At 41.9% G+C, this 19,627-nt stretch overlaps 1 protein-coding gene across 7 annotated transcripts in view; it reads left to right on the top strand.

Annotated features, from left to right (window-relative positions):
* The window catches only part of EPB41L1 (erythrocyte membrane protein band 4.1 like 1), a 214,776-nt gene extending 196,538 nt beyond the window's left edge, over nt 1–18,238 (top strand). For 6 of the 7 annotated variants that reach the window (XM_075349828.1, XM_075349831.1, XM_075349830.1 and 3 more), the window contains 9 exons: nt 3,150–4,358; nt 5,398–5,508; nt 6,121–6,441; nt 6,965–7,075; nt 12,433–12,537; nt 12,621–12,695; nt 13,965–14,045; nt 17,100–17,216; nt 17,301–18,238. In XM_075349828.1, coding sequence (XP_075205943.1) covers nt 3,150–4,358; nt 5,398–5,508; nt 6,121–6,441; nt 6,965–7,075; nt 12,433–12,537; nt 12,621–12,695; nt 13,965–14,045; nt 17,100–17,216; nt 17,301–17,309 — 2,139 coding nt within the window. In that variant the 3' untranslated portion in view covers nt 17,310–18,238. The remainder of the gene's footprint in view (nt 1–3,149; nt 4,359–5,397; nt 5,509–6,120; nt 6,442–6,964; nt 7,076–12,432; nt 12,538–12,620; nt 12,696–13,964; nt 14,046–17,099; nt 17,217–17,300) is intronic. The other variant, XM_075349833.1, reaches the window with a different exon arrangement.
* Nucleotides 18,239–19,627: the final 1,389 nt, after the last annotated feature.

Raw genomic sequence — 19,627 nt, 5'->3', positions numbered from 1 at the left:
AGTGTTAAACCTTAGATTCCTCAAAGTACCTCCCTTTTTACGCTCATGACAGCTTTACACCCTCTTGGCATACTCTCAAGTAGCTTCCCCAGGTTCAAGGAGGTTCCCCAGGTTGAAGGAATTCCCAGAGGTGCTGATCCCTTGTTGGTTGCTTTGCCTTCACTCTTGGGTCAAACTCATCCCAAACCATTTCAATTGGTTTGATTAATTGTGGAAGCCATGTCATATGTGGCAGCACTGCATCCCTCAGTCACTTGGCTACATATCCCTTACATTGCTTGAAGGTGTGTTTTGGTTCAAAATCATGTTAAAGTATAATGTAATTCTTGGTGTTTTTCCCTTAGACGGTCCTCATGAGAACCAGTTTCATCATAATGAGTGATTGTTTTCATAACTGCACTTGAGGATGCCTACAAGGTTCTAGCAATTTTCCAGATTGACTGACCGTCATGTCTTAAAATAATGATGGAATGTCATATTTCTTTACTTAGTTAAGTGTTTCTTGCCATATTCTGGCTTAGAACAGTTGTGGAATCGGACCCAGCACTGTATGGAACGGTGTACCAACTCTGTTTCTGCAAAACATATCTGATAGGCGCAAACACTTTCTGAATTATGCTGTTTCCATAAGTATACTTTTGACAAGGCATGCCAGTTGAAGGCCATTTCAAGTGACTACCTGGTGAAGCTCCTAGAGAAAATGCTAATGGTGTGTAAAGCTGTCATCAGAGTAAAAGGGGGTACTTTGGAAAATCGAAGTCTAAACTCATTCTGGTTTGTTTCACTCGTTTCTTTACACTTTGTTTGTGTTACTTGATGCTTTTGCTGCCTTTAGTCTGAAACTACAATGTGCACATTCCAATAAGAACAAGGAAAACCATTGGAAGAATAGGTGTGTTGAACATTTTTGACCGTTACTGAATGCCAGTATTTTAAAATAGCAAAATATAAAAAATAGTAGTGGCATCCACCAGGGATCACATTTTTGAATTCACACATGCAGTTTGTTTTTATAAATCAAACTTAGGCATTGACTAAAAAGATAAGAACAAGTATTTCCTTTTTAGGTTTTTACGCTTTACTTTGTTCTTAATCCTAAATCTGCTTGAGTGCTGCCAGTCCCATAGCCTTCTGTTTACATCATGGCAATACAGACACGGTGTACCAATCTATGATTGCTAGAGATGAGCAAATTGATTCTCTGGACTCTGGTCCAATGGCTACATTAGTGGTCTTTGGCAGCTGTTTGAGAGCCTTGTGAGCTGCCTCCTACCTGCTGGAATCCCTGACATCACTTCTGATTTTTAGGCCCAGAGCAACATAATTGTTACATCGTTATACACACCTAACATTGCGCCAGACCTGATCAGAAGAAGCACTGGGGATTCTGGCAGGTAGATGGTGGTCCACAGGCTCCCAATGGGGACCATGACCCGAAGTCCTGTGAATTGATTAGCTCATCAATAATGACAGATGCAGCCAATTACTGGCCCTACTGGTGATGTCAGTATATATGACATGTGACTGCTCTAGTTAGTCACTGGCCATAGTAGTGATGTCAGTATATATGACATGTGATTGCAGTGGCCAGTGATTAGACCTGTTTTGGTATGGCACATTATCAATGCAGTGATGTATTCAAAGACCACTGTGGGATTACATAGAAGGTGTGACTGAAGCAGTGAAGGCTTTAAGAGTTAAGTATAGGTTTATTTGTTAATTTATGAAGTAATAATTAGCCAGAAAGTTTTATAGCCTGAAAAACTTCTTTATCTTTGGAGAACAATAAACTATAAAAGATGGTAGACTTACAGTAGTCCATGGTATAGCCTACAAAAATGGTAAATGTTAGTTTTTATAGTCAACTATCATGCATTTTGACCCAAAATTAGAAGTTTGACCAAGCTTGTCAAAAATTATATTAATCCTATCAGGATATACCAATATCAATTAAACCAAAATATCCCAATAAACACTATACAGCTAGTAAAAAATATATATATCTTTATTGATGGCATATTTGCTAAAAACAAGCAAATATTTTTTATCAAATATGCCATCAATAAAGATATATATATTTTTTACTAGCTGTATAGTGTTTATTGGGATATTTTGGTTCAATATCATGCATTTTGAAAGCATTGTACTAATATTAAGTAGTTCCAGGAGATTATACATTTATCAGTCTTAAGGCCACTTTACACGCCACGATTTATCTGACGATCTCATTAGCGATGTGACACGCCCAGATCGTAGTTACGATTTGCCGAGATCGCACATAGGTCGTTTATTAGCGGTCACACGTAACGATCTCACAAGTGGCGCAAAATCGTTCAGTGATATATTGTTTGCCCAAGGCGGTCGTGTGGATATTGTTCGTCGTTTGCAGGGAGTCAAACGTACCAATATATCTGCTGTGTTCCAAACGATGAACAATATTTTGGAAGTGAACGACGTTTCAACGATCAACAATTTTCCAACTATTTGCGATCGTTCGGAGTCGCACCTAGGTGCCATACGCAACGACGTCGCTAACGATGACGGAAGTGCGTCACGGAAACCGTGACCCCGCCGACATATCGTCAGATAAATCGTAGCGTGTAATGCCGCCTTTAGTCTTGTGAGACCTGAAATTGTGTTTCTTGAAGCAATCAATTTAATTCTCCTTTGAAATCTATTTCTCATATATTCATCTCCCAGAGAACTGTTTCTGAAGTAGTGTACTACTGCTATATGTATACTACAAGCTCAAGTAGTTTTTTTGTGCAAGCCCATATAACAACTCATCTGACCAATTTGAGAAGCACATGCCGGGAAATACTTAATGGCCCATTATTGCAGCCTTCATTATTTCTAGTTTGGCCACTTTTCCGATGCGTGTCGAAGAGACACTACGGACAGCAGCTACAGGAACGTCTTGTTATTAAGTATTGTTGTACTGCTTTCACCTCCCTTTTCACATAGAGCAGAGCTGTTTCTTGTGTCTAAATGTTATATTTTATGTAAGTGCAAACCTTACTTATGTTTATTATCCAACAATGTCTACACATGTGTCCTTTTGAAAGAAATAAATGAGACATATAATATTGGGCATTCTTACTGTCACTATGCATTAGCAGCTAACCCCTCTTGCTCTGATTACTGTGCAGGGCATGGAGCATTGGGTTTTTATAGAAAGGAGTACAGAAAACTTTCATGCGTCCTTTGAAGAGGTGCCAAAATCTCAAAATGTGCAAATCAGTGGACAGGATTTGTCCCCTGACAGGCAAGATCACTTCCAACTTCCCATGGATAGGGAGGAAAGAGAAACTGAGGACCCACACAAGGAGAGAGAGACTGAGAAAGCAGTAGCAATGGTAAAAGGAGTGGAGAGAAGAATCAGGTTAACCCAAAGGGAAGAGCGCCTTGTGATGGTAACTGGTGAATGGAATACAGTGGAAAGTAAAGCCAGGACAGCACCAGATGGTGCTCCTGCGGATGATAGCAGAGAATGGGCTATAAAGATGGACAATGTAAAGCAAGGTCAAGCCTGGAGTAGGGGTGAGGAAGTAGATGGAGAAGAACCCTCTATAAAGTGGACAGAGAGAGGATTGCTAGCTTCAGGATCATCAGAAAGGTCTCACGATATGAACAGGACCATCGTGGAGATTGGAGAGAGCAGGCGTGTCATTTTATGTGACGATGAAGAAGCTGATGACAGCGCTGATGAAACTGAAGGCGAGTGGAACAATGATGTTCACTGGGAAGACCAACAAAAAACTTTAATATGGTGTGAGAGTTCTGGGTACCAGCAACCCAAGAAATCAGAAAATACAGAAGAAATAGACATATTTGCATCATTCCACCAGCATCGTCATGAACAAATGGAATCTGTATTAAATGGTAGAAAGGAAGAGAGCCAACAGGATGAAATATTAAGGGAATATGTCATAACTGATATCCTAATGCCAGATGATCATCCTCAAGAAATTAGTGACGATGGCTTTGCAACAAGCAGAGAGCACCCAGAAGACGTTTTGGAACCAAAACTTCCAAATGAGCCTATGTCTTCAAGTGTACAAATGACAGCTGAGAGGAGCACAGAAGATTTACCTTTGGAAGACTGGGGTCCACCAGTGCTTCACTTTATGCTACCAACCATTATACCACTGCCAGTGAGCCTTCCCAGAGAACGGGGTCATCAAGAGGCAGCTGCAGCCGGTAATCAAAGTGAACGAATTCTTGTTCAACCAAATCCTAGGCACCATGCTGCTCCTTATCAAGAAGGAATTGCCAGTCCTGCTGACTCCACAACAGACACTCCTGGAGACCTTTCATCTCCAGACTCAGGCTGTGAAATAACCCTCACCGATGCAGCGGTAACTGTGCTAAATCCTCAGCACTAGCATGTTTGTAAGGGGGGAGGGATGGAGGCACCAAACCTGCTTGGCGTTGGAGTGTTGTGGTTTGGCTAGCACGCCAAGTTCCTGTTTGTGTATATGAAGGGGCATGGTGTCATAATGGGATCTGTCTGCCTGTCTGTGCCAATACTCTCCCACCATCTGCTTATGGCTGGAGTACCATCTGGCTTAAAATACCCCGTCCCCAAATATCAGTCTGAAAAGCATGGAAGCAAAAGAGGAGACGGGAAGGAGAGCTGTTGGAAAGATAGAGAGGTAAAGCTGCATCCTCTTCTTAACTAATCTGGTAACATCACTAAAATACATCTTCCCCACTCCAGGAATCAGGCGCTTTCAATGACATGACAGTGAATTATAGGCTCCTGCAGTAATTTTCTTAGTCGTCTGGGAAAATCAATGCTTGGCAGGTACCCTGCAGTTCATGTCCCACATTAAATGTATAGAGGGATTGAAACGCCTTGCGATTTGCTCTTTCATGGATAAGAAGGAGTTACTAATCTCCATCCCACCTCCTCCCCACTCACTGCACTGAGGCTGCTGTTTTCTTGCTTTTGTGCTATGCATCTGGACACCGATTCACTGAGCTGTATTAAGTCTAAGAAGAAGATGAAATATGTTCTTAAAGGGTTTTCTACAGTCTTAAGCAACCTTATGCATATTGAGACATCTATAGCTCTATGGGAGCATTTTTAAATGTCTTTTCATGTATAACTTTGTTTTACTCTTCTGACCTCTTTATTTTATGCATATATCCATGAGACCTTTTCCTATATTCCCCTTTTAGTTACTACCTTTGTTCATACTGTATATAGACAAAAACCAGAATGCACAACCAATATGGCCCCTTATACCAATTTAATGCAACTTAGTGAATCAGCGTCCATTCGAGCCTCGCTTTGATGCTGTACTGCCCAGCATCAGTCTCATGCATTGTGCTGCAGGTCTTGCTCCCTGCCCCTTGGAAATTCTTCACTCTAACCCTTCTCTCCTGCTCTAGAGTCAACCACTTGAGTCAACATCTTGGGAGGAAAGGGACATCCCGTCTGCTCTCAGAGAGGTCTCCCTGCCGGACCAGGGTTATAGAAAATCCGGGATTGTCCTTTTTCAGGTCAGGGCTATGGCCTGCCCTGATTCTGTTTGCACAGTATTAGTTATTGTGCACCCAGGGGGCTGCAGAACAAATGTGACCTTTGGTGTATATCAAGCAAATTGTGCTCAGAGAAAATACAAACAATATTGTTTTACATAAATGTTAACATTGTAACAAAACATACAAATATACTAAATGTCTGCATAATACTCAGTTTTAGTGCAGTTGTACTGACATATTTCATATTTCTTCACATTGATGAGCTACATTAATAAGGGTCTAATGAGAGTCCGGGATTATATATATAAATCCTAAATGTGTTTAATAACCTTAAGTAACACTGATCTATTACATTCCACTGATGAACAATACATTATATTCACATATGAAGACCAGTAGGATTTTCATTTACTGTACATTGCTGCATCCACTTACATATGATGCCCATTTCAAGGGCTGATAATTTATAATAAAAAAATGAGCATTTTTAATAACCCTGTATATACATTTTCATACTATTATGAAAAGACATGATCACGAATCCATCTGAATTCACCATGCCACTCATCTCATCTTTAAGTAATGTCGCACTGAGACCTTTCGCCATCATGGCTTTTTGAATTCCTTTAGAGAATGAGCAGCAGGGAAGCAGATGAAGGACGTCCATCAGGAGAAGAGGAGCAAAGTGCAGGGCTCCTCAAAGAAAACCAACTGAGCATTGAGAGGAAGTGCTCAAGTATTACCGTCAGTTCTACATCCAGTCTAGAGGCGGAGGTGGACTTCACAGTCATTGGAGATTACCACTCAAATGTAGGCTTTGAGGATTTCAGACGTAGCCTACCAGAGTTGCACAGAGACCAAGGTGATGGTGCTGGAGGCACTGCTGACAACCCTGCAAATGCATTCCAGGAAGCAGAAGATGTAGACAAGCCAGAGGAGGAGACAACGGAGGTACAAAGCTACCGCATGGAGTGTCCAGACATACCCTTGTTCATGTTGTCATTGCTACCAATAAATACTTAATCTGTGGCATCTAAAATTGGCTGCCCAGGTTTGCAGTACATCTTTTAAAGATTCCAGTTCATCGTAGGTGCTGAAAATGCATGATGTGGCGAAACACCAACTTACATGTACAACTCTGCATCCATCATCCATCCTTGTGTTTGTGTTCATTATTCCCAGTTTGTTACTAGAAATTGCATGTCATTGTACCATGATACCACCATCTGCATGCTGAAAGCATCCATCTTTTTAATCTAGTAGTGTCGACAATGTCATCTGTGCTGACAAATGACATCACAAGGTTTTCTAGCATGTTAATGTTCGTCATATGTCATCATTGTATTAAACATCATATACTCATCCTGTGCATGTTTTTTTAAGTTGTCATTTATATCATAAATATTCATAAGCTATTTGTTATGTATGTTGGCTGGTTGTCTATACCCAGTAACCTTATTCTTTTGTCACATAGCCGCACCTGAATACAGTGCAGAACGAGGTCATCACTAGTGTGAATGCAGTCGGCAGAACAGATGGAGAAACTACCACACATACACAGATTACTACTGTGCAAACCACTCAGGTAACAATTTTAAAAATAAAAGAGCCATATTTAAAGGAAATCTGTCACCAGGTTTTTGCTATGTAATCTTAGAGCAACACGATGTAGGTACAAAGACCTGATTCCAGTAATGTATCTTACTGGGCTACATGATGTCATTTTGATAAAATTCCTGTTTTCTCTGCTGCAGATTCACTAGATCTATGCACACTGCATAAAAATGTGCATGAGGTAATGGTCCTGTGGGTGTACATATGGTATTGGCAGCCCACCTGCTGTAATTGTAGGGTCGTTGGTAATAGGCTGTTCAACTCAGGGCCAGTGTTATGGTGGAGCAAATTGGGCATTTGTCAAGTGCTACCACTCCTTTGGGGCCTCTCAGCATCTACAGCAGAAGCTATACTAATATCAGTGCAGCTACCGATGTGGAGACTGCTTGAGGACCTTTAACAACATCACGGTCATGTGATTGGTTTTGTGACTGTGATGTCACCATAGATCTTGTACTCTTTAGGACTTCAGGACCTTTGGTGACATCATGATCATATGACTAGGTGACTTCTCATGTAACTGTGTTGTCACTGTTGGAAGGGATCAAGAAAAGATGGAATGTTAGTAAGCCCTCTAGAGTGTGAGTGTGTGTGTGTGTGTGTGTGTGTGTTTTTCTATCTCAAATGCATGGGCTCCTGATGACAAATATGTCTAGATTGTATGGGCTCCTGGTAGTATATGCCTTCAGAGCATCCACCGTACATGTACAGCGCAAGTTGGAAACGGGTGAAGGAAGCGGGCTCACAGGGTGGGCTTATCCCAGACTTGGCAGGAAATGGCTGCCTATTTCAGCCAGGACCTGCCTCTAACAATCGTTACCTGTTATTGTTAACTTGTTGAATCCCGCTGTCAAACTCTGGCAGCAGCATATTAATCAAATTACACATATGTAGTATCACCACATTCAGAATAGTTCAATCTATGAAAATTTAAAAATAATTAACTTGATTGACAAACACTGTAAACAAAAAAAATTGAAGAACAAAATTAATTTTTTGGATCTCTGCAATACCACAAAAAAATGCTGCAAAAAGCTATCAGAACATAATATACCGTATTTTTCGGACTATAAGACGCACTTTTTTCCCCCAAATGTTGGGGGAAAGTTGGGGGTGCGTCTTATGGTCTGAATATAGAGCTGCGGCCAGGAATGAGGCTGCTGCCGTGGAGCGGGCCATCGGGGGCACGAGCAGCCTGTAGCAGCCTGCCATGACCATGTGGCTCGCTCATTACATATGCACGCCCATCCTCCTGCGCGCGTGATCACCCCTGGCAACTACAGCCTGGAGTGATCATGTGCGGCTGTATTCACTGCCCCCCGCGTATCATTATCAGCGCGGGGGGCAGTGAATAAGTACGGTACACTCACCGGCCACTTCCGTGCAGCATCGCGATCTCCTCTGGCCTGCCAGTCAGCTGATCTGTGTAGAGAGCGGTGAGCACAGTGATGACGGCATCTCTGTGTGTGCCGCTAGTCTCCACGCAAATCAGCTGAATGGGAGACAGGAGGACGAGCGGTGCTGCAGGGAAGTGACCGGTGACGGCTCCACACAGATCAGTGGCGCTGCTGCCGCCACAGACAGGATGGAGCGAGGAAAGGTGAGTATAAACGTTTTATTGTTTTTTGTGTGATACAGGATACATGCCATATAGCAAGATGAGGGTATATAGCAGGATGGGGGTATATAGCAGGATGAGGGCATATTCCAGGATGGCAGTATATAGCAGGATGGGGGTATATAGCAGGATGAGGGCATATTCCAGGATGGCAGTATATAGCAGGATGAGGGCATATACCAGGATGGGGTACCTTAGCAGAGAATTTGGGGACATGACCCCCATAACAGTGTCAGCAGCAGATCCTCACCCCATAATAATGTGTCATGACCACATTTTTTGCTTAAAATTTTATTTTCCTGCTCTAAAACCAGGGTGCGTCTTATGGTCCGGTGCGTCTTATAGTCCGAAAAATACGTTATATAGCAACATGGTATCAATAAAAATATTGTCTCACCTGACAAGAAATAAGCGATCACACATCTCCATCAACCAAAAAATGAAAACTTTAGGGGTCTTCAAAAATGGCAACACAACTCCCAATTTTTTTTTTTGCAAACTTCACATTTTTTTTTTACCACTAAAATAACGAAAAAACTGGACATGTTTGGTATTGCCATAATCATACTGATGAGGAGAGTCATATTGCAGTCAATTTTACTACAAAAAGTACACTGTAAAAACCATTCCCAAAAAGACATAGAATTGTTTTTTGTTTTTTTTTTTTTAACAAAATCTCCACATTTGGACTTTTTCCCATTCTCCAGTACACTATGTGGTTAAATGAATGGTGTTGTTTAAAAGGACAACTTTTCAAAAAAACAAGTGAATAGAAAAATAAAAAAGTTATGACTAGGAGGAAAAAAACTAAAATGCAAAAACGGAAATTGGCCCTTCATGAAGAGGTTAATGAGGACATCAGAAGGTATGTGCTCCTGGTAGGCTTGTAATATTTTTTATTATTATTTATTATTATTACAGTGCCATTTATTACATGGCAATTTACATGTAAAAGGGGTACATATAATAAAACCAAGTACGATAATCATAAACAATACAAGGCGCAGACGGGTACAAGAGAAGAAAGGACCCTGCCCGCGAGAGCTCACAGTCTACAGGGGATGTGTGGGGATAGAGTTGGGTAGAGTTCATAATGCAGCTGTATATTGGACTGGAGGTTACTGCAGGTTGTAGGGTTGTCAGAAGAGATAGGTCTTCAGGTTCCTTTTGAAGCTTTCCACGGAAGGAGAGACTCTAATATAGAGTTTGTGAGAGTCTGTGTCTATGTAACATCCATTTATAAATCCTGGATGCACAGATAAAAGTTCATAGGTGGCGGCACGGTGGCTCAGTGGTTAGCACTGCAGTCTTGCAGCGCTGGGGTCCTGGGTTCAAATCCCACCAAGGACAACATCTGCAAGGAGTTTGTATGTTCTCCCCGTGTTTGCGTGGGTTTCCTCCGGGTTCTCCGGTTTCCTCCCACACTCCAAACACATACAGATAGGGACTCTAGATTGTGAGCCCCAATGGGGAAAGTCTTGCCAATGTATGTAAAGCGCTGTGGAATTAATAGCGCTATATAAATGAATAAAAAATTATAATAATTAATTATTATAATTATAGGTGTAAACATTTTGATAATCACCCAATAAATGAGCAAAATGCTGCTCATTCATCATGTGATTGGATTATTCATGGCGGAACAAAAATCATTGTTCTCGGCAGCACATTGTTTGGTGCAAGCTGCTGATTTGCTGATGATCACATGACACTGTATGGGGACAGATTGATCTATTATTGATCATTCTGTGCCCATCATTCTTTGTCAACCTGTGTAAAGAGGCCGGGAAACAAGCACCAAACGACTGCAATATTGTCGATCACACTTGTTTAACGGTCTGAACTCAGCACATGTAATTGTTTGAGTGTGATGAAGCAAAATGTTAGCCTATAGAGACCCACTTTAATCTTTTGACCAGGGCCCCACTTTGTCTAAAACCAGCCCTAGTTATATGGATAGAGGTGCATTTCATACAATGGTGTGAATGACACCCTATGCAAGCCTGTGGGCATTTTGAATACTAAGCCGCCACCCCACAGATGTTTGGTGGGTTAGAAAGTGGTTGTTTAATTTGTATTTTGCACCTGTGCTGCTCCAGCCTTTATCATGAGAGGCCTGCTGCATGTGCATTTGTGTCTGGGCATGAAATTGTAGGTATGGCATTTTGTTTTTTTGGTTTTTTTTTCTTCTTCTGTGGTGTTTTTTTTTTTATTGATTCTTGTAATTTTCAATTAATTGCTCTCAGATTGCACAGAAAAAAAGCTGACAGATTCCCTTTAAGAATAAGTCTGTTTACAATGCTTAGCCAATGCAATGTTCTATTACATACTTTCGAACAATAAAATCCTCCAAATTGTGAGATCAATCCTCAGTCTGGGAAAGATATCCATGAATACTCCCAGACTGTACACTTGTGGTGTAAATTTGCATGAATCGCACCTCTTGGAGGATTGCACCACCATTCTCAGGACTAGTGACATTTATGCTATTATACAAGATCTTTACCTACATTTATTGAATAGAATGCTTCTTTGTTTATTGTGTATTTTTTGGTATCCAATTGTGTTTTCATTGACATACAAACCAAATATATCTATAGAAATAACCTTAACGAAAGGTCTTTCCAATACACTGTTAATTTAAGAGTAAATAACAATTACAGTGTCTTAAAAGAGCCAAAAGTGATATGCACTGTACGGTTGTTGGTAAAAAGGTGATTTGTGAGATCTGGATCTACAATGGGGCATAGAAGGGATGGATCAGAGTTCAAATTGATAATGCCACACTTTCAAGAAAACAAGGAAAGATGGTGAATGACATGTTCAAGGTGACTAGTTCACAATATTTTATTATATGGGGCTTACTCGCCAATGTAAGCAACTCTGTCTCTGGGAAGAGCATCAATCAGTGTGAAGGAGTAGGACTAATCTGTTGTAACATGGTTGAGACTTGGTAGCTGACTACTGGTTTGGGCAGAACCACATACAGTATGTTATTTTGACCTTTTTATAACACAGCCTCCCAAACCTACAGTACCCATTAAAAGTCTGACATTTTATAGGTGAAAGAAAATAATTGTGACCAGGTGCTGCCAGATCTTTAACCCCGTCCCTTAGGACATGTTCCTAGATGTAAACACTTCTTTTTTTACCCTGTGTTTTTTTTTCTACAGGTTTTCATACCAAATACACAATAGCAATCTGCTCTGACTGTTGCTGCTTTTTGTTTTCTTTTTTGTTTTTTTTTCTACTTTGGTGCAGATTTGAATCAGATTTTTTTTTAGTATAGAAACGCTAGGATTCTGCACTTAAACTAACAATTATGATTTTACATGCATTTTTTGAGGGGTCCTCCTAGAAGCCTATTGGGGGAAAAAAAATAATTAAACAGCTCAACAGTGTTTTTACACGCACAATGGTCATGAGTTTTCATAACATCACATCCACGTTTCTTGAAATATTACATGCAGCAGATTAGAAGGGGCAGCATTTATGCTGGGAACTTGGCTGTAGGGTATGCCACTCAGTACGATAGGTGATCATATTCATGGAATTGCTCTTGAACTGCAATAGACCAATGCTATCAACACTATACCTTCAAAATAGGCAAGCATTATTTCCATAGCCATGGCTACTGAACTGCCCACTAAGAAGAAAACATCCAGTAAAATGTGGCTAGTGATTGTTGTTGCATCTTGACTGTACTGCAGGCTGAGGAGAGCAGGACAGACCTCGGTGGGGGAGATTTGACAAAAGCCGTAGCATCTGCTGAGAGCGCCCAACCTCTACAAGCAGATGTGGCACGTACGCAACATGTAAGTTATACAAGAAGGCTAAATATGTTCAGATGGTCATAATATATTGAAATCTATTACCAAGTATATAATTTGTTCCCTAGGTTTCCCATACTTCAAATATTACCCACGGCACAGCAGAAACATTGTCATCATCCACAACTACCCATGTGACAAAGGTGAGGACAGATCAGACAATATATTTTATTACTAATTAAATTATTTAGTACTTTTAAATTGGTAGAATTATTAGGTGATTAATACTTTGTTTTTCTTTGTTATTATTCTTACTGGTCCTGGCTAGTTCCTGGGACTGATGAACATAAGAATTTATCATATTTTAGACCCATATTGCTAAAACAGTAGCTGGGCATTACAGGCATATTATCATACCTTGCATTGAGTGGATAACTCAGCGGATACAAAACCAGTTTTGTATCTTAGGCCCTGGTCAGACCTGATCAGAAAAGCTCTTGGGGTCCACATTAAGTATAAAGAAATGGCTAGTTTCACCTGATGGATGGCAAAAGAGTGTCCTTTTGGGCTTTTCCTGGTATATGTGAATATACAGCATACCTGAAAAAAACGTACGCTGCACTGTGTTTCTTTACAATGGGCCCCTATAGCTAACTTATTCACTTTAATATCCTACAAAGCCTGGAGTATTCATAATTAGGTAAAATTTTATTGAAATTGCCATTCAGAGAATTACAGGTTCTAGCTAGATAAGGCCTACAGCTGTTGATCAAGCCTTATTGTACTTTAAGGCTGGGGCCATACGGGGATTACTGCGTGTCCTCACATGACACTCGGCACACGCTCGCAGCACAGCGGGAGCCGAGTGTCATGAGAGGGTCATACGACTGTGGTTCGATCGTGCGATCAGACCACAGCTGCACAGGGTGGCCAACGCTGTGGAGGGGAGGGATTTATCTCCCTATCTCCTCCGTTGCCGGCTATTGCGATTCTGGCTCTGCACTCGCATTACACTGGTGTAACGCGAGAGCAGTGCAATGTTTTTCTTGCCCCATAGACTTGCATGGGAGTGAGTGGAACAGGATCGCATTACACTCGCAGTATGCTGCGACTGTTTTCTTGGTCCGATTAGAACTGAGAAAATAATAGCTCATGGGAGCTGCCCCATAGAGTAATATTGGTTTGAGTGGAATGCGATTTTTTTTTTTTTTTTTTTTTTATCATCGCATTCCACTCACACCGTTTTTCTCACCGTGTGTCCTAGGCCTAATACTAGTTTTTTTTCTCTATAGAGTATTGCGACTCTTGACTATGTGCATAAATAGGGGAGCATATGTTGTATATATGGAATAGCGCGTGTAATGAATTGCCTAGAAAATTAATATATTTAATCAATTAGATAGCTGTTCTTACCCTGCTCTTTTCTAGTACAGTTGATTTCACTCATTTCTTTTTCCAATATACTCAAACAGACGGTAAAGGGTGGATTTTCGGAAACAAGGATAGAGAAGCGAATAATTATTACTGGAGATGAAGATGTGGATCAAGAACAGGTTAGTGCATAATCTGACAGCTCAGAAAACAGCAATGTTATAGCATACCTTTTTGAGGAAAAAAAACCCCACCAGAAAAAGATTTTAGCGAAGAAGGGTCAAGTAGCAAATACACACGGAGAATGCAGTGGGCCCCCTATGATAAAGGTGGGGGTAACATATGAGCAGAATTCCAATGAGACAACCACTAACAGCCTATCATTTCATGGAGGGGGTGGTTGCTGGTATGAAACGTGCACACAAATGAGGTTTCTATAGGGCACCAGTCATACCTTTTTGCCCAAGCCTTATTAAAGGGAATCTGTCGGCAGGTTTTTGCCATGTAAGCTCAGGACAGCATCATGTAAGGGTTAAAAAAAACAAAGTAACCTTGCTTCTCTTATCAGTGTGTGTTCAATTGTTTACTTAAGGCTGGACTCGCACGAGCGTATGGCATCCGATGCAAGAGCATCGGATGCGATATGCTAATGACCCCCGCCTCAGGCTCTGCTGCGAGCGTGGTCCGAGTGTCATGCGGCTGTAACCCGATCTTGCGATCGGGTCACAGCTGTGAAGCTGAGTGCAGGCGCTGCGGAGGAGAGGGAGGGGTTAATCCTCCCATCTCCTCCATTGTCAGCCTGTGCGTATATCGCGCTTCACTGGGATAACATCCGAGTGCAGTCCGATGTATCTCCGCATCCATTCACTTGAATGGGTGTGAGAGATACGGCTGTAGCAGAAAATCGCAGCATGCTCCCACTTTTCTCGCATCCAGAATCTGGATGCGATAAAGCTGTCCAACTGCTCGCCCTCATTGCCTAACATTGGTTAGAGTGCAATGCGAGATTTTCTCGCATTGCACTCGTCCGATTTTCACGCTTGTGTGAGCATACCCTAAACGAAAGGCTTTATTACTCTGTGAGTAACATTACAGGATTAGAAACTCACTTGCACAGCAGTCTTGATACACCCCCTACTCTGCCTGACACCTCACAGTCAATGCACAATCTCTGTTGAGAGCCTGGTGTGGTCGGGGATAGCTCTCCCAGCTCAGCTAAATGCTTAAAACTCAATTCTTTGATAGTGTCAGATTGGCTGCACCCAGTGATCTATGTGATACATCATTGGATTCAGAATCCCTTTATCTGTTGTAGTCAGATGAAGTAGCAAAAACCTGCTGGCAAATTCTCTTTAATGTTAAAATTAAAGACTTTTGCCCTTCCAGCTTGTGTACTGAGGGGTTGGTAGAGAGAGCTTTCGGGTGAACGAGCATTCAATTGACTGTTAAAGAGAATGGGCACCTTAAATAGATTATAAAAACAGTGACAGTAAAGGTGGTGTCACAAATAGCTACGCAGCAGCGATTGCGACCAGCGATCTGACCTTATCAGGATCGCTGCTGCGCCGTTACATGGTCGCTGGTGAGCTGTCAAACAGGCAGATCTCACCAGCGACCAGTGACCAGCCCCCACCTAGCAGCGACGCGTGGAAGCATAACTAAGGTAAATATCGGGTAACCAAGGAAAGCACTTCTCTTGGTTACCCGATATTTACCTTAGTTACTAGCGTCCGTCCCGGCTCTCACGCTGCCAGTGCCGGCTCCCTGTTCCCTGCACTCCTAGCCAGAGTACACATCGGGTTAATTACCCGATGTGTACTCCAGCTATGTGTGCAGGGAACTGGCACTGACAGCATGAGAGCGGCGGAGGCTAGTAACTAAGGTAAATATCGGGTAACCAAGGAAAGGGCTTCTTGGTTACCCGATGTTTACCGTGGTTACAGCTTAGCGCAGGCTGCCAGACGCCGACTCCCTGCTCGCTTCAGTTCGTCACTCTCTCGCTGTCACACACAGCGATGTGTGCTTCACAGCGGGAGAGCAATGTCCAAAAAATGAAGGAGGACATTCAGCAACGATCGGCGACCTCACAGCAGGGGCCAGGTTGTTGCTGGATGTCACACACAGTGACGGGACGTCCCTGCTACGTCACAGAAAATGGTGACTTAGCAGCGACGTCGTTGTCGTCGTCGCTATGTGTGACACCACCTTTATCCTAACTGGGCTGCAGATTTTGCTTTATCTATAACATGGCAAACAATGAAAATTATTGTTAGAGGTTTCCAACCTCTAGTAATCTGACAGCAGACCTATTTAGGTGTAATAAAACAGTGTGCTTTAGGTCTAACGCTGTGTTTTTGTGGTTGCCTTGCTTCTGTTTGGTGGCTGCGGTGACATCAGGTCGACAGTATTGCAGACAATGAATGAGCTCTGCGGCTTGTGTCCTATTAATGGCTTCTCTATAGGAATCAAAAAATACCAGAAAAAATGAATTTTGCAAATCTAGAAGCAAAATAAAAATCATCACCACGGCTAATGAAATGCATGGGGTTTAACAAGCATTTAAAACTTAAAGGGAACCAATCACCAGGATTTTCGTATATAAGCTAAAGCCAGTTCTATACTGGCACTATCAGGCTGATTCTAGACATACCTGTAGTGGTCAGCTCGGATGTTTAGGTTTTGAAATCCAAGAAAGTGAAGTTTATAAAATCACCAGCTTCTTGAGTGACAGCTGCACTGGAGCAGATAATTTATTCATAGTTATCTCCTCCTCCATTACCATAAGCATTATACAAACGATTCACTTTGTCTAGCAGGACCTGTGTGAGGTCATACCCATGTGACCAGAAGGGGCGGGGCCTCAGCCACCAAAGCTGGATACCAGGTCACATGGCTATGACCTCACCACAGGTCCTTCCACAGACAAAGTGAGTCGTTTGTATAATGCTTATGCTAATTCTAACAGGGGATAACTATGAATATATCTGATCCTCAGCTGCTGTCACTCAAGAAGCTGCTCATTTTACAAACTTCACTTTCTTGGATTTCAAAACCTAAACATCCGAGCTGACCACTACAGGTATGTATAGAATCAGCCTGATAGTGCCAGTATAGCATTGGCTTTAGATTATATACCAAAATCCTGGTGGTTGGTTCCCTTTAACAAAAATGTATGTGAAACAGGCATAAAAAAAAAATCATCTGAACACCATTATCCTAAACCTCTGTCATTCTAGGCCCTTGCTATGGCTATTAAAGAGGCAAAACTGCAACACCCAGATATGTTGGTCACCAAGGCGGTGGTATACTGTGAAACAGAACCTTCTCCCGAGGAGCCTGGCGAGAAACAGCAGGTAGAGTGCTTTACTTTTTTACAGAGAGGTGGCTAAGATGCATGAAAATAATGTATATTACAATATCTTTTTTTCATCCTCTAGCAATCTTGACCATGGATTTTGGATATGAATCCTCCCTTCCATCTCCCTGTCTCTACCCCTGTCTCATAAATAAAGACTGTCCTCCCTTCCCTGATCTTACAGCTCAAGCCAGCTGCAAAGCCTCAAAATCCGCAGGAGGCCTCTGAAACCATGCTGACAGCATTCCCTGACAATGAAAGACTTGTCACCTTCCTGGGAGCAGAGTAACATCTCTTGTGAAGATGACTATGGGACACTTCCTTCTTGTGCATCCGCTCTACGACAGCTCCTCTTCTGAGAAGCATGCCTAGCAATGCGTGACTAGAATGCATGTGGCATCTGCAGAGTCAATTTGATCTGCGCAGTTAGGAAATTTGTGCTTTGTAATAATTGAAGATTTCACCGAAGGGAATCCCTCAACATTCTTAAGGGTGCTCCAGCAACAATGGGGTTAATAATTCTTCATAAACTCATCATTTGTTATACGCATTAGAAACCTGATATATTTCAGCCAGGAAATCTCTCATATAGATACTTAGCGCTGTACGATTGTGTTCTGATAATCTGCAGTCGAATTGTCACATTAGATAGAATTGCAGCAGTGGAGTCTGTTCTGATAATACAATGTTTAACCCTGGTCCCGTTTAGTATGATTTTCTGTTCTACACAGCTAGTAATATGGAAATGAAAGGCGATTGAAATTTTCAAATACTCTTAGACTCTTGCTCTTTGGACACCCGCTAGTAGGACTTTCTGCACAATTAACCCATTTGTTGCCAGCTGTGGAGTCAGATGTCCTAGCTAGTTGGGGGCAAAGCTGAGCCATGTGTGTTAAAAGGTTTTAACGTCGCACAGGGGGAGGCCTGATCCACTGCAATGCTGTGCTCTCCCCCAGTCCCTCCTCCTCCCTGTGCACCGTGATCACTGCTCTATAGCCAATAAAAACAAAGTCAGTGTGACATGTGACTTCTTCCTTATTCTGAGTATCAATCATTTGAAGGGCATGTGTAATAATATTAATTTGAGATAAAACAGTGTGAGTAGAGGAGAGCAAGGAGGCAGCGAAAAGCTAGCCATCATACAGGACGATGCTACTCCTATACACACAGATGCAGCTGGAACAGATCTGTGGCTACCATAATATACCACAAAACCTACATAATGACCACAATGTGTGAACAGGTCAAAGAAACCACTGAGAATTTGTATGCTGCAAGCGGTCTATGTTCTGGTCGGATTCAGCACCCAGTGTTCCTAGGTAATAAATATAGCCACAAAGTCAGCAGAAAATCCACTTGAAATTAAACTCAGACTATTGGGATAACTTTCTCCGGATTTTCTTATGTCCTAATGAGAGCAGATCTTGGCACTTTGTCACTTCAGTAGTATATTGGCTTTCAAAAAGAAAATGGATAATCATGAACTCATTATTGACTCTAAATCTGTCACGGGTATGACACAAAAAACAGGAGTTGGGGTGTCTAGACTGGCCCTCAGACTAGGGATACTATGCTGTCCCTCCTGCCAGAGGTACGCTTGATGGTGGCGAGATCTGGACCACCAACGTAGCCCTGACTCTTGTGTAGTCCTGGTCTAATACCCCCTCCCTCCCCCCCCATGGGAGGGCCGAGACAGGAGAAATGAACCCCCACAAAAGAAACAACAGACAGGAAAACCAAAGCTCAAACTCACTGCCTGTACACACACTGGGGAGAAGAGAATAAATGTTCAGGAAAAAACAAAGTACAGGGAGGAAATAAACAAACGACAAGAATATTTCCACCACACACCCAATAGCCTACAACTGTTCACCACACTTTATCACCACACAGAAGGACCTGTATTGCTGGAGCAAAAGCTAGAGCTATAATTTGCATGTGAGGCTAAGTTCCACCATCTTTTATATGGCAGAGGTGGCTGTGATAGTCAATCAGCAACCTGTGACCCCAGCAGCAATTCACCAACCAGCAGGAATTAACTCCTGCTATACCGATGACCAGTAAGCACCAGTCGGCCTAACTCTAGCTGAGCAACTAAGAAGCATCAGGTTGCCTGCCAGACTCTGCAATGTGAACAGAGTCTGAAGTCGCTATGACATCTAGTGAGTGAGGAGCTGCATCACAAAATTAGGGCATACCTCTATCTAACACTGGGGATGCAAGAGACATGTAAGGTCCTAATCAACCTGCATTATTTTTATGTACTAATGGTACATTACATTTATTTTTTATATTTACAGAAGCGTTCTCATTTTATAATATTTCACAATGGGAAAATAAACAAAATATTGGCCAGAATGTTATTCCATAGCACAGTGAATAGGTGATAAATACTTCCACACTTAGAAT

Source organism: Anomaloglossus baeobatrachus, chromosome 5, assembly GCF_048569485.1.
Source record: "Anomaloglossus baeobatrachus isolate aAnoBae1 chromosome 5, aAnoBae1.hap1, whole genome shotgun sequence".
NCBI lineage: Eukaryota > Metazoa > Chordata > Amphibia > Anura > Aromobatidae > Anomaloglossus > Anomaloglossus baeobatrachus.
Note: the sequence above shows the minus strand (reverse complement) of the source record. Positions and strands in the feature narration are given on the sequence as shown.